Here is a 27,161-nt window from a genome sequence, read left to right as displayed (position 1 = left end):
TGTGCTGGAACTATATTACGGTTATTATAAAACTGGCGAGGCCATCGAACGTATGCAATTAATTAAACTATTCTTGTTTTTATGGTCTCGCTGGCTTCCACTATAGCGGTCTCCGGTTATTATTGTTGTTACTACGCCGTCCCTTTGTTCAAAAAGTAGTGAAATTGTCGCAGTCGTCGTAATCGGAAGGTGTAGATATAGTTGACGGGAAGTACGTTGACCTCCTGACGTGGCATCGCCGTGTGAAGTCGTCACGCGGCTTAGTTTAACCTAGTTTAGTGCATGCACTTGGAGGGCGAAGCGCGACGCTAGTGTTTGTATTGCGATACCGCACGGCCCTTTTATCTATTTATTTGCGTTTATCATGTTTATACGTATCGTTATCATTAAGTTAAGAAGTTACCGCGACTTCCCCAGGCTTCCTGTCCTTGGTGGTGGAATGATAGGTCCGTAAAGGATTTTTCTTGCGAGAGTAAATAAGGGGCCGCAGTCTCGCATGCCTATTGAAACACTTAGACCGCAGGATCGCGACCAGCGTGTGGTTAACTACTTGAAATGGTCAGTCCTTCGTGATCGTGATGCGGTGTCTTGCGCGACATAGAGAAATCGTTTGGGGAGAAGGGCCATCACTGTTGCTACGGTACGGTGTGTTGTTTATATAGAAACAAACGAATAATGGTTATTTCATGTTAAGTCATCATTTTCAGTTGGAGCCAGGTTCACAGAAAGAGATTCTTGGCGTGGCGGTGGGTGCCAACCCGCTGGGGCAGCTGTTGTTCTCTCCGCTGCTGGGGCTGTGGGCGAACCGGTCGGGCTCCGCGCGCGCCCCGCTGCTCGCCACCCTGGCGCTGTTCGTGCTGGCCAGCGCGCTGTACTCGCAGCTTCATCTGACCAGGCCCCACGCCAAGTACTGGATGGTGCTTGCCAGATTTTTAGTAGGAGTCAGCTCGGGTGGGTATCTTTATTACTCTGATATTAAATTTGTTTGCGAAAATAAAAAATAGAGACCGAATTGTCTTTTAAGTCCTAATAGTAATTTTTCAATAACTACTACTCGTACTTTTTGGTAGGACCTCTTGTGAGTTTACTGGTGGTAGGACCTCTTGTAAGTTTACTGGTGATAGGACCTCTTGTGAGTCCGGACGGGTAGGTACTACTGCCTTGCCTATTTCTGCCGTGAAGCAGTAATGCGTTTCGGTTTGAAGCGTGGGATAGCCGTTGTAACTATACTGGGACCTTAGAACTTATATCTCAAGGTGGGTGGCGCATTTACGTTGTAGATGTCTATGGGCTCCATTAACCACTTAACATCAGGTGGGCTGTGAGCTCGTCCACCCATCTAAGCAATAAAAAAGAAAAAAAAAATTGAACCAAACAGCTTTCACTAACTGATCTTAGCAACTAGTCATCTCTGATTAGAATAGAAATAAAAATGCTCAAATATCATAAAGTAAACCCAATAAAGTTGTATTGCAGCCAACATAGCTGTGGCCCGCTCGTATCTTTCAGCCGCCACGCTGGTTAGCGAACGAACGCGAGCCGTGGCCATAGTGTCTCTGGCGCAAGTGCTGGGCTTCGTGGTGGGGCCGGCGCTGCAGGCTGCCGCTGCGCCCCTCGGCGCTGGCGCTCCCTATCCACCACCTGGAGACTTCTCCGTGCCCTTTAGGCTAGATATGTACACTGCTGCAGGCTGGATCAATGCTCTGTTGGGGACCATCAATTTTATATTGTTCTTGCCGTGGTGCTTTAAGGAGAAGAAGATTGCTGCCCGAGAAGCTATGATTGCCCAGGGGAAAGATTCAGGTAACTTGTTAGCTTATTTTGCATAAATTCAGCGCTATAAGCCGGGCGGGTGGTGCGCATGTCACTTCGTGCGAGAGGATTGGGACGGACCCCCCCCCTCCTCACGCTCTCCGGGTACCTACGGAACAAGCAGCAGCACTGACATAGAGTAAACTATCACAGTTAAATATCGAGTAGGACAATGAACACTTTGTTGTTTTATTTTTCAGAGAAAGAGGCTTTAGAATCCTTAAAGCCTGACCCAATCAGCAGCTGGACGCTGGTGGGCGCGTTCTTCGTGCTTGTGTTCAACTTCGTGCTGCTGGAGACGCTGGCGACGTCTCTGACCATGGACCAGTTCGCGTGGAGCAAGTCTCAGGCGCTGGAGTACATGGGCGCGCTGATGAGCGCTGGGGCGGTGGTTGCCTGCCTCACGTTCGCGATGATCGGACCTCTGACCAAGTTCTTCGAAGAACGGTACATGTATTTTAATATCAGACACCCAGGAAACTTATAATAACTTTATAGAACATACGGCCCATCTAATAGTAAGTGATCACCGTCGCTCCAAGCATCGGAAATTTACATGAAAAATAACATTAACATTTAAAAAATTAGGTTTCAATAATTATAACTAGTTTTAGTGTTTAATTTCGCGTTGACGACGCGATGGTCGCCCCTCACTACAACAATGTATTCGTTCCGCCGGATCCGATATCACTAAAACGGAAACATACGCAAGATTAAATCACGAAAGTCGTCGTGGCCTAAACGATAATTCGCCCGGTGCATTCGTGGCTTGCGATTACACCAGTGTCCGACTCCCACAGGCGGGTACCCATTTTTCTATTGAAATACGTACTTCACAAATGGTCACGATTGACTTCCACGGTGAAGGAATTAACATTGTGTAGGTTTTTATAATTTTCGTAATTATTGATGGTAGGGCGTCTTATGAGTCCAGCGGGTAAGGTACCACTAGCCTGCCTGTTTCTGCCGTGAAACCGCAACGCGTTTCGGCTTGCAGAGTGGGGCAGCCGTTGTGTCATCGAACTGAGACTCGGAGCTCATGTCTCAAGGTGGATCGCGCCATTTATGTTGTAGACGTCTATGGGTTCCGGTAACCACTTAACACCAGGTAGGCGCAGGGAGCTCATGCACGCATCTAAGCAATAAAAGTTATAATTATGTGTGCGGCTCCCAGACACTGAGCATAATACTTAATTAGGTGATATCGTAATTAATGCACTTCATGTCACTACTTATTTGGTTCTTTAATTGAAAGTAGTTGGGAGCAGTGGCGCTCTCGAACCGGATATCGGAGCGCGTGGATGCTGCAGTTCGGAAGCCATGGTCACTCACTACTCACAGCCCATTCCAGTGTAGTCATTAGTTCCACTCCGCGGCCCCAAGCCGTCGGTGTGCGCTGATTTGACACTAACAGCGCACGGTCTTCGGCAGGGCGCTGCTCCTGTGGGGTGGGTTTCTGCTGACGGGTATGGCGTCAGTGTTCTGCATCCCGTGGGGGCCGGGCCCGCCCCCCCTGGCGCCGCGCAACGCCACGGAGGCGGGCGGCGGCTGTCCGCAGCTCACGCAGCCCTGGTGCGCCAGCTCGCGCGGCCTCACCCTCACACAGTTCCTGATCGGCTATGCGTGCGTCTCGGTGGGATATTCTCTCGGAGTCACGCTCATACAAACAATCTTCTCAAAAGTATTGGGCCCGAGACCGCAGGTGAATGACGCTCACCTATCTTAACCTGACCTTGTGATAATCATGAGAATAATATGATAATCTAATTGTATGTACCTATGCATGGGACTTTACCTATGAAGTTGCCGTTTTACAAAACTGATCGTTTAAAACGTAATTTATGTTTGTTTGGCGATCAATTCCAATTAATTTTATAAAAAATTATGGAATTTCATTCACAAATACATTTGTATCTTGTTTATCAATATGGACACGATGAAAATAGGAGTAATTATAGAATAAACGTTCCGTCACAATCGGAATGACGCAATAGACCATCATTAATGACGTGTCGTGTTCGAAATTCGATACCCGAGAGGCAGTATAAAATGCCTTTGTTGGTTATCACCTGACTTCTTCTAGAAGGGTATTGAAAAATTACCACTGCGCTGGCAGAGATGCATCGATACTATGGGTGCACATTTAGATCGATAGAAATAGAAATTATTATAGAAGTAATTACGTTAGCTTTCTGTATACTAAACGGCAATTTCGTAGGTAGACCCAATAATACTCTGCCAAGAAAGTATCGGGAAAAGATCAATAACACTCAATATGTTTTGTATATAATATGTTAGTTATGAATACAAATTTATTTTATCACCTTCAAAGTATGCTGCTTAAGAAACGATACACTTACGCCAATGAATAATCCAATTAACAAAATATTTTATTTAACGTTTTTCCCGGAATTGAGTTCAGTTCTCGTCGCGGCTCGCTCGTCCTTTATGCCTTCTATCGAATGAGCACATGTGCCACGAAGGGGTAATTTGAGTTTCGGAAAAGGAAAGAAGTCGATTGGAGCCCCATTTAGCCAATTAGGTGGTTGCTCGATGTATTAGTTGAGTTTGTGGTTAAAAATTCCTTCACAATGATGGCTTTGTACGACAGCGCATTATTGTGTTGCAAAATCTAAGAATTTTCTTTCTACTAATCTGTCCTTTTTCGTCGTATTTGCTCTCTTAAACGCCGCATTACGCTCAAATAATATTCATTGTTTACTATCCGCTTAGGTACTTCGGGAAAGAATTCCCAGTACACATCACCGCGATAGTCAAGGAAAACAGTCAACATGACTTTTGATTGTAATATTTAATTTAACTTTCCGACAAGTATAGTATAGTTTATAGAATACTTTTGATTTGACTGATTTTTTATCGATTTTGGCGTGGTTCTTTGGCAGCTTAGTTTCAATATTTTGAAGAAGGAGCCACTCTGAAGTTTGTTAATTGGTTTGCACATCAACCTCGTCTAGCTACGTTTCGGGTCGGAATTGTCTTGTTCTAGCGTGTCCTCGGTGATTCTTATGCGATTGAGTTGTAGGAGAAAATGTAGGTGTTTTGGGACTAGCCGAGCCGCAACATGTTTCATGCCCAAGTGATTATTTACAACGGTACGGATCGGAAGTACGGAAGAAAGTTTGGCGGCTATCTCTCTCAAACTTTAATGAATATTTTCAGTCACAGTTTTCTTCATTTTTGTAATGTTAACTTCCTTTGTAGACGTTGCTGGGCTTACTTACCAGGGCGCGCGGGCGAGGCAACTTGCCCATCACAACTCGTCCGTTATTGAGAGATTTGTACCACTTAAAAGCAAAACATAAAGTCGATTCACCTTAAGCTTCCTGTAACATTGTCAGTGACTCCGAACATAAAATTCTATTGAAGATGCAAAATTTAAGAGAAACTATTAGATATTTTTGTCCATTATGAACTACGCAATGCACACTTCTAGTGAATTATCTAAACATGGCATGTATTCAATCCAAAACACATGCAACTCAAACTCCGCGTCAAAATGTAAATCACTTGTGCTAATTTAACAAAAACAAATAATTCAAATTCAAATTCAAAATCATTTATTTCAACTTAGATGTCAGTATAACACACTTGTTGAATGTCAAAATACAAATAACAATGTTAACTCTACCACCGGTTCCAAACAATAAACAATTCGGGTTTACCAGGGGTCGCTCTACAACTGATGCAGGTGCTTATCTAGTCAAAAATATTTTTAAATCTTGGGAGGAATCGCATGTTGTCTTGGAATTTTCTGTGACTTATCCAAAGCATTTGACTGTGTTGAACATGAAACATTGGTGAGGAAACTACATCACTATGGTATTAGGGATGGTGCATTGGAACTTATTACTTCCTATTTATCAGGAAGGATACAAACAGTAGATGTGAAAGGTAATAGATCTTCAGGCACCCTGTTGAAAATGGGTGTACCTCAGGGTTCCATTTTGGGTCCTTTTTTATTTCGGGTTAAAGATATTTTTTATTCTCAAAAGAATTACATAAATTCACTTAAATGAGAACAATAAAATAGTTATAATTAATTTAGATCGTGCAGTACATGACAATAATTTATGGTAACAACATGCGGTGCTATAACAATATATTTAACAAAAACTATAAAGATTATTATTTTCTTAAAATGTATAAAGAGGGTAGATTACCACAGAAGCGAGGTAAGTACAATGATCGCCTCGACCAGTCGCCGGCCGCTCGGTGGCGGGTAGATATTGACGCCACAAGGAGCTAGTTCGCATGGATGTGGCATTGGTAAAATGTTTGCAGGTTGTTAGTTTCGTTGTTTTTTCATTTCATTGTTTAATTATTATTTGTTTATTATTTGTTTTGATACATTGTATGATTTATGTGTATTGCATGATTGAGTTTTGTGTAAGTATGTGGAATTAAGATTAACAAATAATATTATGTAGTATGTTTACAATAGTTTTCTTAGGTTTATTGTAAGGTATTTTTTAACTTGTGAGAACAATGTGTACACCCTTATCGATAGACTTCAGGACGCACTTGAGCTCATCAAACTTTCCCGGCTTAACAATGCTGTGTACATTGGCGTAGAGAAAGTTGAGAGATGGGTAGAACGTTTCAATTTGTGAGTAGTCGTTTGTAATCTGGTATGATATGTTCTCAATTTGTAAGATTCCTATTCTGGTGCTAGATTGTTTGTTGCCGGCGCAGAGTTTATTGGTAAGGATTCTACTATTGCTGGTTCTCCTTTTACATATTTAATAGAAATATTAGTTTCGCCATTCGAAATTCGATTTTCAAGTTCTTGTTTCAGGATTTGTAAGGTTTCTCTCTGATGTGGAGTTTGATCACTGTATATCTTGACGTTAGCAGCTGCCATGTTATTTCGGTTTCTAAGTATAACTTTAACAGTGTCCTCTGATTTAAAAATAGCTTTAATGGGGCGGATTTTGTCATGTTGATATTTTCCTAGACGGTGTATGTTTTCAGGTTCAGGACAGGTACTTGACGCCGTAAGAGACATCATTTCTGCCATCTGTTTCTTCACATCTAAGATTTCTTTCATGACACAATCGTTGCTATTAGATGACCTTCGTTTGTTTCTAAATGTAATTTTTGGAGTATCAAAATCAGGAGTTACCGATGGGTTTGGTTGAGATTCTCCATACGTTTGAGACACGCCGCCTCCATTCGGTGAGCGTAGTACGCTCATTGTAGATCCGTGGCTCAATTAGTGACTTTGTTGTAAGGTGCACGAAGAGGTCAGGCGAATTTGTAGTCACTGCTTAAACTGTTATGGTCGAAATTGTAATAGTAGTGGTTTTAAAATAAGTTAAATAAATTTTATTTTTCTCGCACTGCACTTCACGGTAAATTGTAATCAAGAGCATATGTTGCTTGAGTTTAAAATGGTTTGTCGGTGAAATGAATGTTTTTGGAAAGATCGCTAACACGTCTGTACTGCACGGATGCACGGAGCAAGATTTATTCTAATATATATAAACGATTTACCTAGTTTTATTGAGTCCCGACACGAGGTCGTATTATTCGCAGATGATACATCTTTATTATTTAAAATTAAACGACAATTACAAGTCTATGACGAAGTGAATGGTGCGATTTCGTGTGTGGTTCATTGGTTCCGTATCAATAACCTATTATTGAATAGTAAGAAAACTAAATGTATTAAATTTACTTTAAAATGTATTAAACCATCTTTAAATGTGAGACAAGTGGATAGTGATGTAATTGTTTCTGAAGAATCATTGGAGCTTGTTGAGTCAACCGTATTTCTTGGTATAACAGTGGACTCCAAACTGCAGTGGGGACCTCATATTCATCAATTGGCGAGTAAGCTCAGCTCTGCAGCATAAACAGTAAAAAAAATTAGAATGTTAACAAACGCGGACACGGCTCGTTTAGTTTACTTTAGTTACTTCCACAGTGTCATGTCCTATGGCATTTTGCTATGGGGCAATGCGGCCGATGTAGAAATGATATTTTTTCTGCAGAAAAGAGCTATACGTGCTATTTATAACATGCACTCAAGGGAATCCCTGAGGGAGAAATTTAAAGAAATTAAAGTTCTCACTATGCCATCCCAGTACATTTTTGAAAATTTGATGTATGTTCGTAAACATATTGAGGAGTTTCCTAAAATGTCGGACATACATAATAGAAATACTAGGAACAAACACAAGCTTGTTGTGGCGAGGAGTAGGTTACATAAGATACGAAATTCATTCGGGTGTTTGTCTGTGTGCCTGTACAACAAAATCCCACAAGATGTTCAGAACCTACATACCTATACATAGGTTTAAGAAAACTATTAAAGAACATCTGTGCAATAAAGCTTACTATAAAGTCAATGATTATCTAGAAGATTGCACAAAGTGGGAATGAGTTGCTAGCTCCGGGCATTTCAATATCGTAGTAATTGTTACGTTATAATAATCATTGTAATAAATTCATATTTAAAAAAATTATAATCTAATATTAAAAAATAAATAAATAATAATTTCATATTTAAAAAAAAAAAGACATGTCCGCTGAGTTTCTTGCCAATTCTTCTCAGGACGGAGGCTAGTTCTTGTGAATTGGCGGTAGTTCTTTTGACGTTCAACAAGTATGTACTTTCATTTATGTTGAATAAAAATTTTTTGATTTGATTTGATTTGAAAAAAAGCCACAGTCCTGAGAAGATTTTTTTTTTTTTTTTTTTCCTACCTAAGCTGATAGCCTTGAGAGGCTATGTCAGCGTAACCCTAACTTTAGTAGGTGAGCTCACGGGGCTCAACCTGACGATGTTGCTAACACGATCCCTAGCAAGAGCCGTGCTTCGCAGAATCTACCACCGGATCGGAAACGCGACCCACTGAGAAGATCCGGCGAGAAACTCAGTGGGCTGTATCTGAGAGTTAATTTACTCGTCGAGCCCTTCGTCGCAAGCGACGGGTTCGACGAGAACGGTGACCGGTGCTTGAAGTACCTAAAAGCACCGTTAGTGGATCGGGAGGATCCGAGATGACGTGTTTTGGGCGACGTCGACTGCTTTCCATTCTGTCCGCAGGATCGGGAATGTAGTTACCGGCGGCCACGATGAGAGGGTTCTCGTGTCGTGCCGCTTTATCGAAGTGGCGCATGGACGCCGACTGCAGATACTTACTGATGGACTCTAAGTCCAGGTCGTCATGGAGGTCGACGTTCCTGACGAACCACGGGGCTCCGACGGCTATCCTGCAAAAACGGGATTGAAGGATTTGAAATGATTTTAAGTGTATGCGGGCCGCGTGAGCGAACACTACACTTGCATAGGTCATGACGGGGCGTATGCAAGTTTTGTAGAGTGTCACCTTATTTCTAAGGGGAGTCCTGAGAAGAACCGGCGAAACAAACTCAGCGGGTTTTTTTTTTTTTGTTTTGCTCAAATATTTACTTTTTTTTTAAAATAAATAAAAATATTTACAATAAAGGAAAAAACAAGTCAAAAAATACAATTAAAAAAAAAAAAATTATAATGAAAAATGAAAAGGCCAGGAGCGAGCGCCTCATTCCCACGTAGTGCCATCTAGTAAATAATCCTTAACTTTATAATATGCCTTGTTGCACAAACGTTCCTTGACAGTTTTCTTAAATCTATGAACAGGTAGTAGTTGAACGTTTAGTGGGATCTTGTTGAAAAGTTGTACACCCAGCCCCCTAAAAGAGTAGCTTAATTTCTTAATTCGAGCCGCCGGCAACGCAAGCCTATGTTTGTTCCTAGTGTTCACATTGTGCAAATCGCAGACTCTGGGGAATTCTTCAATGTTTTTACGCACGTACAATAAATTTTCAAAAATGTTTTGGGACGCTAAAGTTAGAATTTTGATTTCCTTAAACTTGAGTTTGGAACCATAAACAAATCATCCGTTCTCGATACTTTTTTGACTGAATGTATAAAACCATGGCCTATTGACTAACATAGTGGCCATACATCCAATGGTATTTAGGGACTCTTTTCAATCTCATTTGAACAAGGTTATTGTGTTATAGACCTGCGGAAACGACCAGTCGGTAGTTTAGCCTAAAGCTTGGCGGCTGCGGATTTCAATTGTAATGATCGGTGGTGTAGTGCGTGGGGACTGTTTGGTTGGGTGTCATGCGAGCCCATTTGGGTAGGCACCACCATCCTGCCTAATTCTGCCGCAAAGTAGTCGTGCGTTCCGATATTGAAGCCTATCCTTCAGAGCGTTAATACAACAGAGTTGAGATTTCGACCTCATGTCTCAAGGTGGATAGTGGAATTCATTCTTGTACTGAGTTCCGGTAACGACTTACCACTAGACGTAGAAGTATCAAGCTTGAAGCGCTTACTCTGTTCCGGAGGCGGGGGATGAGAAGATCAAAGAAGATGCAGGGATCATCTGTAGCAATTTTCGGAGCACGTTCTATTAGAAGAGGGTAATTGTATCATGAGCTGTAGTTTGATTGGCAAAATGTCTGCGGGCAGGGCGTGTGGATGGGCGTGCTGACCGGCGCGGGCTGCCTGTCCCGCGCGCTGGGCCCCGTGTTCGTGTCGGCGGTGTACGCGCGACGCGGCCCCGACGCCACTTTCGGCAGCACGGCCGCGCTCACCCTGGCCGCGCTGTTCGCCCTGCGCCTCGTGTACGCCCGCCTGCGACCGCCCGCCCTCACCCCCGACCCCACCCCCACCGCACACGAGATGCAGCCCCTCCACAAAGACGACACGTGACGGACATAGGGGGTGGATAGCACCGCGTGCTCGTGTGAGGGTTATTTCTATCGAATTTATGCCGCTTGTGCCGATCAAATGTTTCAAATTTAAGTTTTAGTCTAGCTTCAATGTTAGTCCTATTTTAAATGAGTTTATATTGACATTCAACGAAATGTGCTCGATAATCGGTCGTTCTAGTAGACAACTACTCAGATGGTGAGATATTCTCGTGTAAAATGTAACTTATGTTTAAGAAACACCAATTTTTCCTTTATTTGTGTAGATATTCTACTACTACTAGACCATACCTCACCTGCTTGTCTGTCTGTCTGTTGACAACTTCAAGTGCCAAAGGTAGGTAGGTGCACAAATAACACCATTTTCCTTATTCACAAAGATAAGTATCTACTACCAGGCTTTTTTTTGCCCTGTATGCAGAAGAGCATAAGGTCCACCTGATGGTGAGTGGTTACCGTCGCCCGTAGACTTCAGCAATGCCAGGGGTAAAGCCAAGCCGCTGCCTACCGTTAAGTACTCTCCACAAGCTTCATTTGAAAAAGTACATGTCATAGCGCTCGGTATAATAGCCGCTTAAAGTCGAGTGGGCTGTGAACTCGTCTCTCTATATACTTGAAGGGGTCGCTCACATTGGATATATTGCGCATACTATGATTCTGTCTAAAAGTATTTATTCTAAGCAAGCTGAAGCGAGTAGGAAACCATTGCCGATAGATGGCGACGCCTGTGCCGGCGCGCGGCTGTCGCGCAGGGACAGATCGTGATTTTGCTCTCAACATTAAGCGATATTTTGAGCAACACTATCACTTGGTTCTCCTTATTATGTTAGATATAATCTAGACTAACAAATGATTGTTGTCTGTCGAAGTTCGTGTATGACATTGTTATCGTTATCGTCACTGCGGTTGTGTGCGTTCTCGCTGCTCAATATGAACTGAAGAGTGTATTAAGGTTATCTAGTTTTATTTTTTAAGTTTTGAATAAATAATTTGTCAAAAATATGATTTAGTTTATTTGATCTTATAAAATATTAAGTACAATATCACAGGCTGCGTTATGTAATTGTGTCCGCCTGACCCCGGCTGTCCGTAGTGCAGGTAGCGCACGTAGAGCACGTAGCGCGTGTAGAGCACGTAGCGCACGTAGCGCCCGCCGGCCGTCGAGCGGCTCGCCGCACGCTGCCACTGTTGCGTTTTACGTCAGCGATAGACCGTGACACGAGCGTTCTTACTCGAGCGGTACTGAGTAGCGCACATATGAAAATGTACAATTTTATATTATTAGCATTTATATGCATCATATACCGTTTTTATAATATCAAGCAGCTTGACTAAACGTGTACGTGACAGTGGACTCACTTGCCTCAGGTATTTGTAAGGTAATTCAAAATTAATACATATCGAAGAGTGAAGGGCCATTTGGTTTAAGCGACATTTCGCTTTATTACGTGTATTTATCCTTGCAATTTAAAATCTGTCTTATTTGATATTAGTATCAACAATTCGATGTTTTTAATTGAACTTCTATTAAGTTACCTATTCCAATAACTGAATAACTTTTTGTTATGATATTTTTTCCAAATGTAAAATTTACTAGTGGTCCCGCAGTAGTCGAATTTCGACTATAATTAATTGAAATTATAAGTTTGAACATTATTAAGGTTCTATTGTCAAAGATTAATAATACTTCTATAATTATAGATTTCGCCAAAATTACACTATAGACAAATAATATTAAAGATAAACAGTATTAACCTATTCTCAATTTGACCACAGACTTTAAGCAATAACAAAGTTTGACAATAAACAAATAATATGTATGCGTGTGTGTGTCAAATACATGGTAGTATGTGTAATATTTTCTTTATTGATTTAATGTATCTTTTATGCATTATTTAAAAAAAATATTAGCATTGTGCACTGCTTCTCTATATTCTCTATAAGTGTGGGAAATTTCATACTCCGCCGCTCTGCGCAATTTTCGTAAAAAGCGGTACAAAGTTTTTGCTTCACGTATTAATATATAGATATGGCTAAAATGTCATTTAAACCAAATAACCTTCCACCCTTTGAGATATAGGTACTGGTGGCAGGGCGCTGGATAAGCCCGCTGTCCCGACGCCACTATTTATATCCGAAAGCTGCCATGTATACGGAATTATATCGTATTACGGTTATGTAATGCAATGCAATTTAAACTTGGACCTCATGTATTGAGGTGGGCCATGAGCTAGCTGTCCTAAATCTTAGTGAAGGGAGCGGGGAAGGTAGTTTTACGAGCGTGTGAATTGTATAGGTTTAACTGTAGAATGCAAATACGCGATGTGTTAGTCCAAGTGCATATTGTACATCAGTCTAAGATCCTTTTCGGACACACGTGCCATAGACACGGAATTATAGTAACACCACCTGGTTGTAGCTTTTGCAATTAGAGATGCGGCCCTTGACAATGCTTTATATGACTTGTTCCTTGGTTTCATAAATTTGCCAAAACCGGACGTTAAAACAAACCAACCAACCAATTTATCAAAATAAACTTGAGAGTTGAAAGTTAGTTGTTTGTTGAATACGATTGATGATAAAAAATCGAACTCAAAAAGTAAACGGAAACGTGTTTGTTGCTATTTGTGTCGTTGGTACAAACTACTACAAACACAGACACGGCGTGCTCCATCTCTGCACAGATCCAAGGATCCCGTCACTCAGCAGGTGGAGTGTGGGCGGCGGCGTGCCCGTGCTCTGTCGGAGCTGGTTAGTGTTAGCTGCGCGTCACGTGTCCGCGGAGAGCACCACGGTGCGGGGGGCGTCGGCGGGAGCGGGCGCGGGGGCGGGGCTCGGAGAGGAGCCCCGGATGTGTTCAGCGTCAGTGATGTCACGCGGCAGTCTGGCCCGCCTCGTCTCCGGCACCAACAGCACCGCCAGCGCCGCCAGACACGAGAACGCGCCGTATAACAAAGCTTGGATGTATATACTCTGTTGACAAATTCAAATTCCATTCAAAATTCTTAAGATTATTGTTGCCTACCAGGAGACGAGGCCACTCGAAACGAAGCCCCCCCCGGTTCATAGTCCATGGCACGAAGTTTTGTCGCGGTGTGGACTGTTGAGAGTCATAGTGGTACGACTCGCTCTAACATTATATAGTGCACACCAGTGCGCCTTCTCGGCGGCTCCGGCGTCTGGTCGCCAAGAGATAGACAGAGAGAGATCGCTAACACACCGATGGGCACGGGCAGCCGCGGGTGGCTCGCACAGATATCGGCACTCGATGGATGTGGAGATAGCCTATCATGTACTGATACTGTTTATGTACTCAGATAGATAAAAATGTCTTTTACGTATGATGTTTGATGTTTACAAGACTGATATATGTACAGATATTTACGTATGTACGTGCCACAGAATAATGGTACTGTCAATCCAACATTGACTAACTGACTGAAATTCCAGCTTTTGTCAAACCATTAGGTTGTTTCTCGAGACATCAATCTCCGGCAACGGACGGATGAAAATTAAGAATTAAATAAAGAACACATATTTATTTTCATTCATATGTAAATTTGAAAAAGATTAGGATACATATTCGCTTATGATCAGGCGTGAAGCCTTGGTATAAAAGCGCCTCAGCCAGGGACCACGCCAGCCTCACAGATAATGGCTGTTTCGTTAATTACTTTCAAAAACTTGATTATGATAAGCGTGTCGGTCTACTAATGATTAGAGCGTTGATCAAGTAAGGCAATGCACATATTCTTACAAGTAAGGGAGTCTGCGGCGCCAGTATAGAGCCGACCCTGCCCACGAGCGAGCAGGCCGCCAGCGCGGAGCTGCGGACGCTGGTCGGGAACAGCTCCGCCGTGAACACGTACATGGAGTTGAAGGCGAATGTTATCGCCAGCTTGCCCACGAAGAACATCCCCAGCCCCGCACCCGCGTGCGCTGCAATGTACATGGGAATCGATAATTGCTCACCTTCAAATGCCCATTTAGCTTATTATAAAAAAAACATCGACATTCACATTGTGGCATAATTTACCCTTAAGGGTTGCCACTAGTGAAACAGTAACCCCATGAACTTACGTAGTGCAGACAAACCGTAACACTCACAAGTGAAGTAAGGTGTGACACAAGCGACGCCGCAGACCAGGAACGCGACGAAGATGCTCCACTTCCGGCCGAACCTCTCCAGCGCCATCATGATCAGTAGCGACGCCACTATCTCCATCGACATATTCAGAGCAAAGTTCGCGTACTTATCTCCCGAGAGCGAGACCGAGTTTATAGTGAGTCCGTAGTATACGAAAGCGACCGCCACCCAGCACCAGGAGCAGATCGCGAAGCGCCCCACCAGCACGCGGGACCTCAAGAGCCGCAGCCAAGGGTTGGAGCTGGTTGAGTCTGAATCTGACTTAATGGAATCCTTGTCGCTCAACTTCAAGAGAATTTCTTCACTTACTTGGACCTGGTGAACAGAAAGGCCGAGATCAAAGACATTGATCGTATTAGTAGAAAAAAGTAACTCTGAGCTAAGTTTATATTATAGAGTAGGGCCATGCGCGGTGTAAGAAGCAGAACAAAACAAACATAATAAATTTAATATAAGTTTTATTTTGTAGATGGAATATGGTGGGATTGGAACTTTCATCTGTTGCAATATAGTTTGCTATCATTTCAACATACTCTAAAAATCTATATATTAATACGTGAAGCATAAACTTTGTATCCCTTTTTACGAAAATTGCGCGGACGGAGGAGTATTAAGTTTTTCACACTTATAGAGAATATAGAGAAGAAGTGCATAATGCTATTTTTTTTTTAAATAATGCCTAAAAGATACATTAAATCAATAAAGAAAACATTACACACACTACATACCATGTATTTGACGCACACACGCATGCATACTATTTATTGTCAAACTTTTGTTCTTGACATATGTTGTCAAATTGAGATTATTATATTATATAATATTGTTTGTCTTTGTTATTAATTTTTATAGTGTAAGTCTAGGCGAAATTTGTGATTATAGAATACAATCATAATAGTGTACAAACTGACAATTCCAATTAATTATAGTCGAATTTCGACTACTGCGGGACCTCTAGTATTATTAAACAGCTGTAATTACCAAGAGTCTATTCTTATTTATAAGAAATGTGACGATAGTCAGCGATGTGTTTTTTTTTTTTTTTTTGGTCAGGAGGAAATCGCCGGACTTCCGCCCTTTTCTGGGGATACTGGGCGGGGTATGTCAGAGTCGAACTGACTAAAACCTCCTGTAGCTCAACAACCAACGTCCAAACCTCGCATGAGACAGAACTCATGACAAGGCAAAGGGGGGAAAGTGAAGCGTTTAGTGCGGAGCACATCTCTCCCATCACCCTCCCCCTCGGGACGCCGGACTGGCGGTCGTCGGCGCCACGACCAGCCCTCTCGGTCGGCAGACTGTCCGAAGCCCGCCTAGATGGCGCCGGTTAGAGTGGGTTACCCTACGGAATACCCCGCTGGGCCAGAACCAGCGTGGGTCGAGGATAGCCGGCCTTCCATCACCCGGATGCTCTTGCGTAAAACGCGTGCAGAGCAGCTTGCACGTCGTCTTCTTAGGCCCCCCTCGCCGGTCCCCAGACCGACATGTGAGGGGGACCCGAAACACTTAGAGGGCCAGGGCTTGGGCGAAATCCGCCTCCGTGGCCCCCGCTCGACGGCGGCGGGATTGTGCGTCTCTCACGCGCCCTGCCGCCTCCTTCTGCGAGATGGTGCACTCGCAGAAGTCGAGCATCGCCTTCCACGACTCGTCGTCGCCGAGCATCGATGCCACAACACTCGGCAACGACAAGTCGGTTCCTATTTTTGCGACGAGGACACGGCGCCACCCCTCCCATGCGGGGCAGGCGACGAGCGTATGCTCTGCCGTGTCCAAGTCGCGACCACAATGGTGGCACTCTGCCGTCGGCTCGGCTGTGATCCGGTGCAGGAACTCACCGAAACAACCATGCCCAGTGAGCACCTGCGTAAGCCGGAAAGTGAGGCGTCCTCTGTCACGATTCACCCAATCCACAAGGACCGGGCGAATCGCCTCGACGGTCCTACGACCAGCCGAAGGATCAGCCAGCCGTCTGGACCACGACTCCAGCACGGACCGCCGAGATTGGGCCCTCCGTGCTCTGACCACACTGGGGCTGGGACGCGCCACGCCCCGGGCACGAAGTTCAGCCCGCCACCTATAGTCAGCGGCGAGCGCCTCCGCTTCCAGAACCCAAGGCGTCCCAGCCAGTACACACGCCGCCTCAAAGGAGATGGTGCGATAACCACGGATGACCCTGACCGCGATGGTGCGTTGCGGCCGTTGCAGCAGCTTCGCCACCCCCACGGCCAGGGACTGGCCCCACACGGGCGCCCCGTATAGGGCCATTGATCGCACCACCCCCGTATAGAGACGGCGCGTCACCTGGTCAGGCCCCCCGACGTTGGGCAGAAGCCGGCTTAGCGCGCCGGCCACCCCCAACAAACGAGGGACCAGGTTCTGAAAGTGAGCACGGAAGGTCCAACGACTGTCCAGAATGAGGCCGAGGTACTTCAACTGCACCCCGACCCCGATACGGACGCCTCCAACCACGATATGGGCATCGACAGGTGGCACTCTCCGGGGCCTGTGGAACCACATGGCCTCGGATTTACTGAGCGCCACGTCGAGGCCCAATCTCCTAATTTTGCCGACGACATGCGCCACCCCAGCCGTAGCAAGACGGGCAGACTCAGCAAAACTCCCCCCCCGGGCCACGACCAACGTGTCGTCCGCGTAACATATTACGCTCAGGCCCGGGAGGAGGGCACCTCTCAGCACCCAGTCATACCCGATATTCCACAAAAGGGGGCCGAGCACCGACCCCTGTTGAACACCGCGCACGACCGGGAACCGGTGCAGGATCCCACCATGTCCGGTACACGTGACCGATCTGTCCTCTAAGTAGGAACCCACCAGCCGGCGAAGGTAGGGGGGCACTCTATGTCGTTCCAGCGCCCCCCCTATCACGGACCAGGGCAGGGTGTTAAACGCATTGGCGATATCGAGCGACACCGCCAAAGCCACCCCACCCCTGGAGACGGCCTCCTCCGAGAGGGCCCGCACGCGAAGGATCGCGTCTACCGTTGAGCGGCCCTCTCGGAAGCCATACTGCTCCGCCGACAGATCGGGTCCCACCCCGACCAGATGCTGGATGATGCGGGCTGCCAGAATGCGTTCCAGCAGCTTGCCCACCTCATCCAGCAACACGATGGGACGGTACCCGGCGGCAGTATCCGCCGGGCGCCCCTCCTTTCTCAACAGCACGAGTCTGCCCGTCCTCCACGATGAAGGAAACCGTCCCGACTCGAGGCAGGAGTTGTAAAGTCTCAAGAGTCGGTCCCCTAGGGCACCAAGAGCCAAGGCCCAAACCCGGCCATGGACGCCATCCGGGCCGGGTGCAGTGTCCTTCGCGCACATTTTGCGAACGGCCACACGGAGCTCCGCCCCCGTTATATGGGGCACCTCAGCAGGGACTTCGCCGTCGTAGTCCGGCGGCGCGTCCATAGCGGGAGCGACAAATCCCTCCCGCTCCTGCGGGAAAAGCACCGAGACGATGTCCCGCAGCTGCTGAGGCTGGAGACGCTCCGTGATCGGGGGGGCCCATGGGCGCATTTTATTGCGCACCATATGATAGGGCCGCCCCCACGGATCCTCATCCAGCGTCTCCAAGAGACCCTCCATGTGTTGGTTCTTGGCTCTTCTGATGGCCAGCTGCAATGCCCTCTGCGCGACGCGGAATGCGCCGTGCAGCCGGGCCTCTGCTGCCGCGAACGCAATCGGATCGTTGCGCCGCGGCAGGCGGCGGCGGCGATGCCTGGCGCACTCGCGCCTCGCCCGAACGCACTCCACGCGGAGTTGCGCAATTTCGGGCGACCACCAGTACGCCTGGCGATTAGGAAGTCGAGGGCCGATCCGGGGCATCGACGCATCACAGATGCGACGCATCGTGTCCCGGAACCACCCTGCCTCTCCCTCGACCTCGACCGGGTGTGGACGCATGGGCGCCCACGCCGCCACCGTAGAGGCTTCCATCAGGAGCTCCTTATTCAGGCGCTTCAGTGCCCACTTGGGGAATGACCGGGACGCACCACGGGGGTGGTCCCCGTGGACGTCCGCGACTGTGGAGCGGGCGGAGAGATCAAACCGAATATATCGGTGATCTGACAGTGTCTCCGCCCCCTCCAAAACTCTCCAGTCGCGGATACGGCGTGCGATGGCCGGGCTTGCGAACGTAACGTCCACAATAGACTCGCCCTGCCACCGCACGCACGTCGCTACCGAACCTCTATTCAACAAACAGAGGCCGGCCGCGTTCGCCCACCTATCCAGTAGCCTACCACGAGCGTCCGAGCGGGGGGAGCCCCATGCGACAGACTTCGCATTGAGATCCCCCGCGAGAATCACTGGACGGGGAGCGAGGCGGCGAGCAATCGCCCCGATCCCGCCCAGGAAATGCCCGAACTCGACAGTAGGCCTGTTCGGAGAGAAGTACGCCCCGATCACGACGGTCCCTTCCAACTGCACCGCGACGAACCCTTGGCCCCTGGTCACCATCGCCAGGGGGGGGATCGCCGCGTCTCTTCTTATGGCTATGGCCGCCAGGCCGCCATCGTCCCCGAACCAGCAATCATTTGCCGGGGGAACGAAATATGGCTCGGCGACCACAGCCACATCTATAGACCACTCCGCCATACTCTGAGACAGCATGTCCTGAGCTCTGGCGGAGTGGTTCAGGTTTCCTTGGAGGAAGCGATAGGTGCGGTCCATTACTGTTGGACCACATCCATCGCTCCCTCCCCTTCACCGCTGCCCCCACCCTCCGGCACCGGTGCCGCAGCGGGGATTACAGCGTTGGCCAGTGCTCCTCTGGCCAACTTTCTCCTCTGCCGGCGCTTTGACTTCCGGTGCCGGTTGCGTTCGGTGTTATCACCGGACGGGAGGCACGCCTTTCCTCCCGCCCGGTGGTTAGCCCCGCGCCCGGCCGCAGCGCACAGAGCGCAGTGCGGGGCGGCCGCGCAGGACGCCGCTTTATGGCCCGGCTGGCCGCAGCGGAAACACAGACCGCTGCGGTCAACCGAGCTAGTGCACCTGGCGAGACCGTGTCCGGTGCTAAAGCACCGGAGGCATCGCCAGGCGCGTGGTTCAAGCAGGCGCACGTGGGCCGCTATCCAGCCCACGCGCAGCCTGCCTGGATTCCCCGACGGTCCCCCGGGCGGAGGAGCAGCCAGGGAGGCAGCCGTCTCCAACGGGCAACGCACCCACACTGAGCTGGCCCCGTTATAACCACGGCGCAGCTCACCCACGGTTACATTCTCCGGTGCACAGTTGCCCTGGGTAGCGACGGCCGCTCTCACCTCATCCCTGGTGGTGCAGTCGTCCAGGCCGGTCACTCTTAATTCCGCCATTTTTACCGGCCTGTGCACCCGCACCTCCTCCTCAGGCAAGACCATACGGAGCTTCGCCGCCAGACGCTCCGCGATGCCGGGACTATCGGCACCGGGACACTCTAACAGCTTGGCCCCATTGGCCGTCTGCCTGCTGCGGAGGCCCTCCTCCGCCCCAATCTCGTCCAGGTTGACTGCTTCACGCGCCCGGGCCATCACATCATTATATGTGATGCCCTTGGCCTCAGCGGCAGGCAGTAAAGTTAGAACCACTGCCGCTGATCGCGGCGCCCGCGACGACTTCTTCCCTTTTTTTTTTTTTTTGTTTTTCTTGGCGGCTACAGGTGCTCGACCCTGTTGGGGTGCAGCCTGAACCGCCATGGCCACTGGCGCTCTACCCATTTGGGGAGCTGCCAGTGAGGCCTTTTTGGCACCCCGCCGGGCCACCACGTTCCACCCCTCGTCCATGTCTGACGGGGGCGGAGGCAGCGGACGGGACTGGGGTGCTTGTGCTGGAGGCTTCGCGTTAGCGCCGCCCCCTCGCTTAGTTCGGCCCGGGAGTGACATTGGCATTGTCTCTCGTTATGGGCTGTTGTGACCATTTTCCGTTACATTAGTCGTATACCTAGTATATGTACACAGTACCTTGTTCCACCTGGCAGCCTTCTTGATGATGGCCACGGTTTCCTCAGTTCTGCCCTTTGCGTGTAGCCAGCGCGGACTCTCGTCTACCAGCAGCCAGTAGAGCGGCAGCAGCAGAGCGAAGGAGTGGACGGTGTACAGCAGATGCCGCCAGTACTGTATCTTCCACGCTATAAGAGCGAACAGCATCCCGCCCAGACCGTAGGCGACTCCCGTGGCGCACGCGAAGGAAGCTCGCAGCGATGGTCGAGCCAGCTCCACCACTGATCAGTACAGAAACGTTACTGGAGCTGTGTGTGTGTGTGTGTGTGCGCGTGCGCGTGCGTGTGCGTGTGCGTGTGCGTGTGCGTGTGCGTGTGCGTGTGTGTGTGTGTGTGTGTGTGTGTGTGTGTGTGTTATTGGTACGATTTTACGATTCTTAAATTCAAAACTGTTTTCGTTTTTAAAATTTGTAATCAAACATGCAAATGTAATGTATTTTTTAAATGTGATCGTAGTTATTTAGTTATACTTAGTCTGGCCATAAATACTGTTACAAAGGAAAACAAAAAAAAAACTATGGCAAATAACATTTATTACTTTTACAGTGTGTTAGTTTAATACATAAATATAAAACAATTTAAAGTATAAAAAGCTTATTCGAAGTGGTCTCCATTGGCTGCAATACAGTCCTTTAAACGTTGAGGCCAGTTATCAATAGAAGCACGCACTCTTTCCATGTGAAAATTTTTCACTGCCAATCGTACGGATTGTTTTAGGGACTCCAAATTATCATGGCGTTTAGAGCAAGCCGAACTCTCTAAAACTGACCATAAAACATAATCCAGCGGATTAAGATCGGGACTAGACGACGGCCAGTCTTCAGCTCTGATGAAGTCCGAAACGTTCGTTTCCAACCAAGACTGCGTAGACCGAGCTTTATGACCTGGCGCCGAGTCTTGCTGGAAGGACCATTCTTGATTATTGAACATGGTGTTGTTAGGGGCTTCACTACCTTCTCAAGAATGGTATCTTGATACACTTGTGCCGATGTTTTGATACCTTTTTTACAAAAGTATGGCTCAGTCACTCCTTCATAGCTAATACCCCACCAAACCATCACTGAAGTCGAATAGTGCCCACGTTGCACTCTGTCGACTAATTGGGAAGCTTCCTTAGAGCTTTGAACATAAATACGGTCATTTTGTTTGTTAAAATGTTGCTCAATTGTAAAAAAATTCTCATCCGTAAACAAAATTTTTCTATGACCTCCCTTTGCGTACCGCTTCAGTAGTTGTTTCGATTTTACCACCCTATTCTCTTTTAAATTATCAGTTAAGAAATGACCAGTACGTCTCTTATAGGCTGAAAGTCCTAAGTCATCTTTTAAAATACGCGACATGGTTCTAGGTGCTATCTTCATCTCCCGAGATAAAATATTTTGCTTTCGGACAGGATTTCTTCGAATTCTTTCCCTTACTGCTTTGACCACCTTTTTCGTACGAACACTACGTGGACGGCCAGATCTTTTTCTCCTCTGTCACAAACAGAGGAGATCTCATTGAACCTATTAATAGCCCGGTACACAAACATTTTACTAATACCAAGCGTATGGAGAGTTTTAAAAATTGCATTTGGCTCCATACCTACTTGCAATGCAATCACAGCGATTCTGTTCTCTTGATCACCCCACTCCATTTTAATATCGCAAAATATTGTACAATGTATTGGCGCTAAAATGAGAAAACTCAATGAGCAATCATATAAAAATGACAGATTCCAAATTCAAATGTAATATTTTGTTTATTTTTAATTATAACAGTATTTATGGCCAGACTAAGTATAATATATATCTGAAGATGACGTCTCCTCACTCATGACATATCCAGCGCTATTAAAGCCATAGCCGAGGGCTGCCTCAAAGAACTCCATGGCGACATACATCTGGTAGTTGATGGAGAGGCCCTTGACAATGCCGAGCACTGCCGCGAAGGCTGAGAATATGCAGAAGGCAGTGCGGCGACCGTATCTGGAATGATCGGTTCAAATTATCACACGTACAGTCTTATTCGGATGATTCCAGTTCCAAGTGTAAAATGATAGGTAACTGTTGAAATGTAAATGAAGACTTTGTGGTCGTGTCACAGACTAGGCCGCATATAGTGGCATCAGATATAGTGAGGCATATACTTGGTGGTAAGGCGTTGTGTGAGCACGTGGTACCTACCACCACCCCGCCTTTGTCGTGGATCAGTAATGCGTTCCGGTTTGAATGGTGGGGCAGCTGTTGTACTATAGAATTAAGACTTAGAACTCATGTTTCAAGGTGGCAGCATTGACGTTGTGATGTCTATGCGCTCCGGTAACCGCTTAGTATCAGGGGGCGTGAGTTAGTTCGCTCATATATACTATAAAAGATTCTAAAGTATTCGAACTTGACATTGGAATTTGATATGGCATGTATTGACACAAGTACACGGCTGTCTTACCCATTAAGACGTACACTCTTCGATTGGTTTGTGAATACCTACTGTGAGCTCTCCTGCCTACCTAGCAATGGCAATAGCAGCTCGATTGTTTGTCAACATATGTAGTGGTGTGGCGAAATACGAACGTGTCGGAGATGTATCCCGTGAGCAGGAGCGCGAGGGGCAGCGCCGCGTTACGGACGGTGCCGACCAGGGTCCGCATCCACTCGCGACACCCCAAGTCAAACTGCAACCACGATGCAGTTTGTCACTCTCAACCCCTTATCACAATACAAACAAAACATTATATTAATCTATCTATATGCATTGACTAGAAACATTGTGTTTCTGCCTCGAGTCGGCAAGCCACAGCGCAGACAGGTCGCGCGGTCGGTCGACGACGTGACACACAGACACACACACAGACACACACACAGACATACTCCTTGTCATCACCGGAGTCGCGTGTAGCGTGTCAGCCGCAATGCTTACGTTAAACTGTGGATGGTTCTACTGACCTCAGCAAAAGTAGTAGACATGCTCTCATATACAAAATGATTGCAAGCCTTAGTTTCATTCTGATGGAAGTCTTCTCGCTGACAGGAGACTGTCCCTCCGTCCTGCAGTGGTAAGTATCGGTCGCAGCGGGAGTCCGCCGGGAGGAGCGCCTGTGCTGCAGGGTTGTGGAACTGGGTGTAGTTACCTTCGCATTCCGGGACCACACATCTGGGAAGCAGTAACAGTTGAGCCAGTCAACTAGGAGGTAACCAGTTGGGGACTCTGCAGGTTGGCATCTCACGGATCGTTTGGAACCTCTGGGTCTGCGGAGGGACTTCGGTTCCCTCTGTATTTTGTACCGTATGTTCCATGGGGAGTGCTCTGAGGAATTGTTCGAGATGATACCGGCATCTCGTTTTTACCATCGCACCGCCCGCCATCGGAGTAGAGTTCATCCGTACTACCTGGAGCCACTGCGGTCATCCACAGTGCGTTTCCAGAGGTTTTTTTGCCACGCACCATCCGGCTATGGAATGAGCTCCCCTCCACGGTGTTTCCCGAGCGCTATGACATGTCCTTTTTCAAACGAGGCTTGTGGAGAGTATTAAGCGGTAGGCAGCGGCTTGGCTCTGCCCCTGGCATTGCTGAAGTCCATATGCTACGGTAACCACTCACCATCAGGTGGGCCGTATGCTAGTCTGCCTACAAGGGCAATAAAAAAAAAAACCTGACATGTGTAAACTATGTACTAGTTGGACAGTGTCTCTAGCGGGAAGGGTGAGCGAACACTAGGGCTCAGCTTTGGTCTGCTAATGCATCTATTACTGGATGAGAGAATCACGGAGAGCAGCACCGAGATAATTTAGGTAGGTTCATCAGGACGCGCCTAGGGCAGTGGGGTGAGCGTTTGTTCCTTAGTCTTCTTTAGGTAATGAGGACTTATGAACTATCCGCATCAAAAATTACTGTTAAACATCCAATAAAGTTTTATAACGAAGATTTCGAAACATATTCATTTACGGCTTGTGTTTACATTCATTTTATCACAGATCATAGCTGCTATCAAGATGAGTGATGCGATATCTCCACGTCACGCGTCTGTTGTTGAGTGTTCTACTATCACTCCCCACTCTGCAAAACTGCAGAATGCAGACGATATGATATTAAGACTCATAATGTAGGAATGGTAACTATACTATTAATTTATGGCAAATGTGGTACATACAGTCATAAGGGCTCAGTGACTATGGTACTGCCTGCCTGCATCTGGTATTGCCACCCAAAGATAGTTAATGGTAGACGTTGTCTGTTGATCGTGGCCGTCGTTTGCCCTCATATTATGATAAGTATTATGAATGTATAGATAGATATGGCTTATATAAGCTTCTACACACGAAGGACATACACTAGGATCTGGTAATCGGTTTGTATGACTGCATGTCAATCGGGCGTCTCTGGTTCCTGTCTCAAAAGTACGGTCATATCTGGTCATATTCGTTATTGCCGTTACGGTGCTCTAATGAGAGTAGTTAAAGTAGTAGTAACAGAAGGGTTATCTGATTTTTTGAGTTATTTTATTTGTAGTTATGTGAGAAATTTAGGTTATTTATTTTCTCGTATTCTATTACAGTTTTAAAATAAACGAACAAAGTGTTCACTATCGAGCTCGGAACGTATCAATCTCGTTCTGCATAAAAAGTACTTAAATTGCGAGTTTAATGAGTGTTTTATCTACTGTTACGTGTAATAGTTGTGGCTGTAATGAGGCACGTCTGAAGATAATGCGATTAGACACTGCTATTCTTATTAAAATATAATATTTAACAAAAAAAAACATGATAAGGTACATTATTGATCTATTTCGTGAGTCTCGTAATATCTACTTAGATTACTTTTTGCAGAGCAACATTCAAACTGAAATGATTTGCGTTTATTGTGCTTTGGGATTTTCAATGAGAACGGAATATTTGTAGCGTACAGCTGATTAATTATTGATCCAAGCATGAATATTGTACTGTAGACACTTTTTTCAAATAAACAGTAATTACAAGAAGCACCCCTGAGGAGTTGCGACTGTGTCGGCAATAGTTTCGGTTAATGCTCGACAGTATACATACTCGTACACCGGAGCGGAGTCCAGTGCCGGGGTCACACCACACACGGAGACAAATAAAGGGATTCTAAAATATTGGGATACTTTAGCAAAGCGAAGCCTTAATGAAATCTGAAATAATAAATACACAGATACAGAGAGCATAGATTGAATCTCATGTGAGTATTGTTATCTAGGCCGGGACTCGCAATCACCAGATATTTCTTTGGATTAGAGATATTAAAGACAATACCCATAATAATCTATAATAAAACAATAGGACTAATGTTTAGTTTGTAAAAATGTTTGATTGAGGTAGCGAGAGCAGGCCTCGGCAACTTTGCGAACTGGTTCGGCTGAAGGTCGAGCGGCTCGCGGATACTACACTCTGCTAAATTCATTCATTGACACACTTAAAGACGTGCTGTGCATATTCATAGAAAATAATCATTGTATAATTATGATTTGATCGATTTTGGTTTTATTTTTGTTGACAAGTTGTATCCGTCCTACCATACCTACTGGTAACGGTAGGTAGCGGCGTAGCTCCGCCCCTCGCCTTACTCGATGTTGCAGAGGGACGACAGCCACTTACGATGTTAGTCCGAAGGATCATCGGTCTTCCGTTATAAATGAAAATACATTATAATTCAAATTAAGGGCGCAAAAATCTGTATGTAAATATTAATAATGACAGTAAGCAGGCGACAGGTGCGACCTGCAGCGCGTCTGCCAGGGTGTACTCTCCGACAACAAACAAACATCAGAACAATAATCGACACAAACACATACACACGCAATTGCACAAATACTCTAATCTATTGAATTAAAACCATCAACAGTATGTACATAGCGCAATGACACATCATAGAGCCCTTAGCACTTTTACACTGTTGTCAAATGCGAACGTATTCTCACCGAAAGGGCACCTGGTCCGCAACGAACACATAATTAAGGGTATACATGGCCGCGAGCAGGTTGGGGATACACAGCATTATCGCCACATATCGCTGGTAGAGGCCGAAGGGCCCGAGTCGCCCCAGAGCGTCCTCTAGGGCTTCGGCGGCGAGGTCGCGCGACGCGTGCGCACTCGCCACCATCGCGGCTCGGTCACTGTCGTCGGACGGTGCGTGTGTGTGTGACGGTAGTGCGCCGCTACAGCTACTGATAACAGAGGCAGCCGCGTGGCGCAGGTGGGCCGTATACTCGTCTGCCTGTAATGTTAATGAAATAGCTTCACCATGTGTGCGGCTGGAAACTCGTGACGGGAAGCGATTCGCAGGCGGCAGCCATATTTTAGCTGGGCGGGATGCTAGCAAACGCAGCCTCATACAGAGGATGCAAGGGCGTGTACCTCATTCGATGTTGTCTCAGGCCTCGTGCTCTCCAGCGGCAAGGTTCCTCATTGGTTTTTTGGCGGCGAACGGAACGAGAGCATTTCACAACAAGGACTGGATTCCAAAGAGGTGTCGACACAGGTGTAGAAA

General features: G+C 46.6%; 2 protein-coding genes across 5 annotated transcripts in view; one reads left to right on the top strand and one right to left on the bottom strand.

Moving 5' to 3' along the window:
* Cln7 (CLN7/MFS domain-containing 8) overlaps nt 1-11,545 on the top strand; it is an 18,431-nt gene extending 6,886 nt beyond the window's left edge. The window contains exons 2-6 of one of the 4 annotated variants that reach the window (XM_089737721.1): nt 708-951; nt 1,477-1,803; nt 2,013-2,259; nt 3,244-3,445; nt 10,304-11,545. In XM_089737721.1, the coding sequence (XP_089593847.1) occupies nt 708-951; nt 1,477-1,803; nt 2,013-2,259; nt 3,244-3,445; nt 10,304-10,546 (1,263 nt within the window). In that variant the 3' untranslated portion in view covers nt 10,547-11,545. Of the gene's footprint in view, nt 1-707; nt 952-1,476; nt 1,804-2,012; nt 2,260-3,243; nt 3,515-10,303 lie in introns of all 4 variants that reach the window. The other 3 variants (XM_028186439.2, XM_028186440.2, XM_089737722.1) reach the window with 3 other exon arrangements.
* LOC114251981 (organic cation transporter protein) lies at nt 11,535-27,161 on the bottom strand. Its single transcript, XM_028186438.2, has 9 exons — nt 27,029-27,161; nt 26,593-26,888; nt 23,603-23,810; nt 23,231-23,331; nt 22,491-22,645; nt 20,641-20,900; nt 14,653-15,007; nt 14,303-14,484; nt 11,535-13,518 (listed from the first exon to the last, which is right to left on the bottom strand). Exons 2-9 carry the CDS (start codon nt 26,772-26,774, stop codon nt 13,315-13,317), a joined length of 1,647 nt encoding a protein of 548 aa, XP_028042239.2. The 5' UTR covers nt 26,775-26,888; nt 27,029-27,161; the 3' UTR covers nt 11,535-13,314.

This window comes from Bombyx mandarina, chromosome 23, assembly GCF_030267445.1.
Source record: "Bombyx mandarina strain Sakado chromosome 23, ASM3026744v2".
Classification (NCBI taxonomy): domain Eukaryota; kingdom Metazoa; phylum Arthropoda; class Insecta; order Lepidoptera; family Bombycidae; genus Bombyx; species Bombyx mandarina.
Note: the sequence above shows the minus strand (reverse complement) of the source record. Positions and strands in the feature narration are given on the sequence as shown.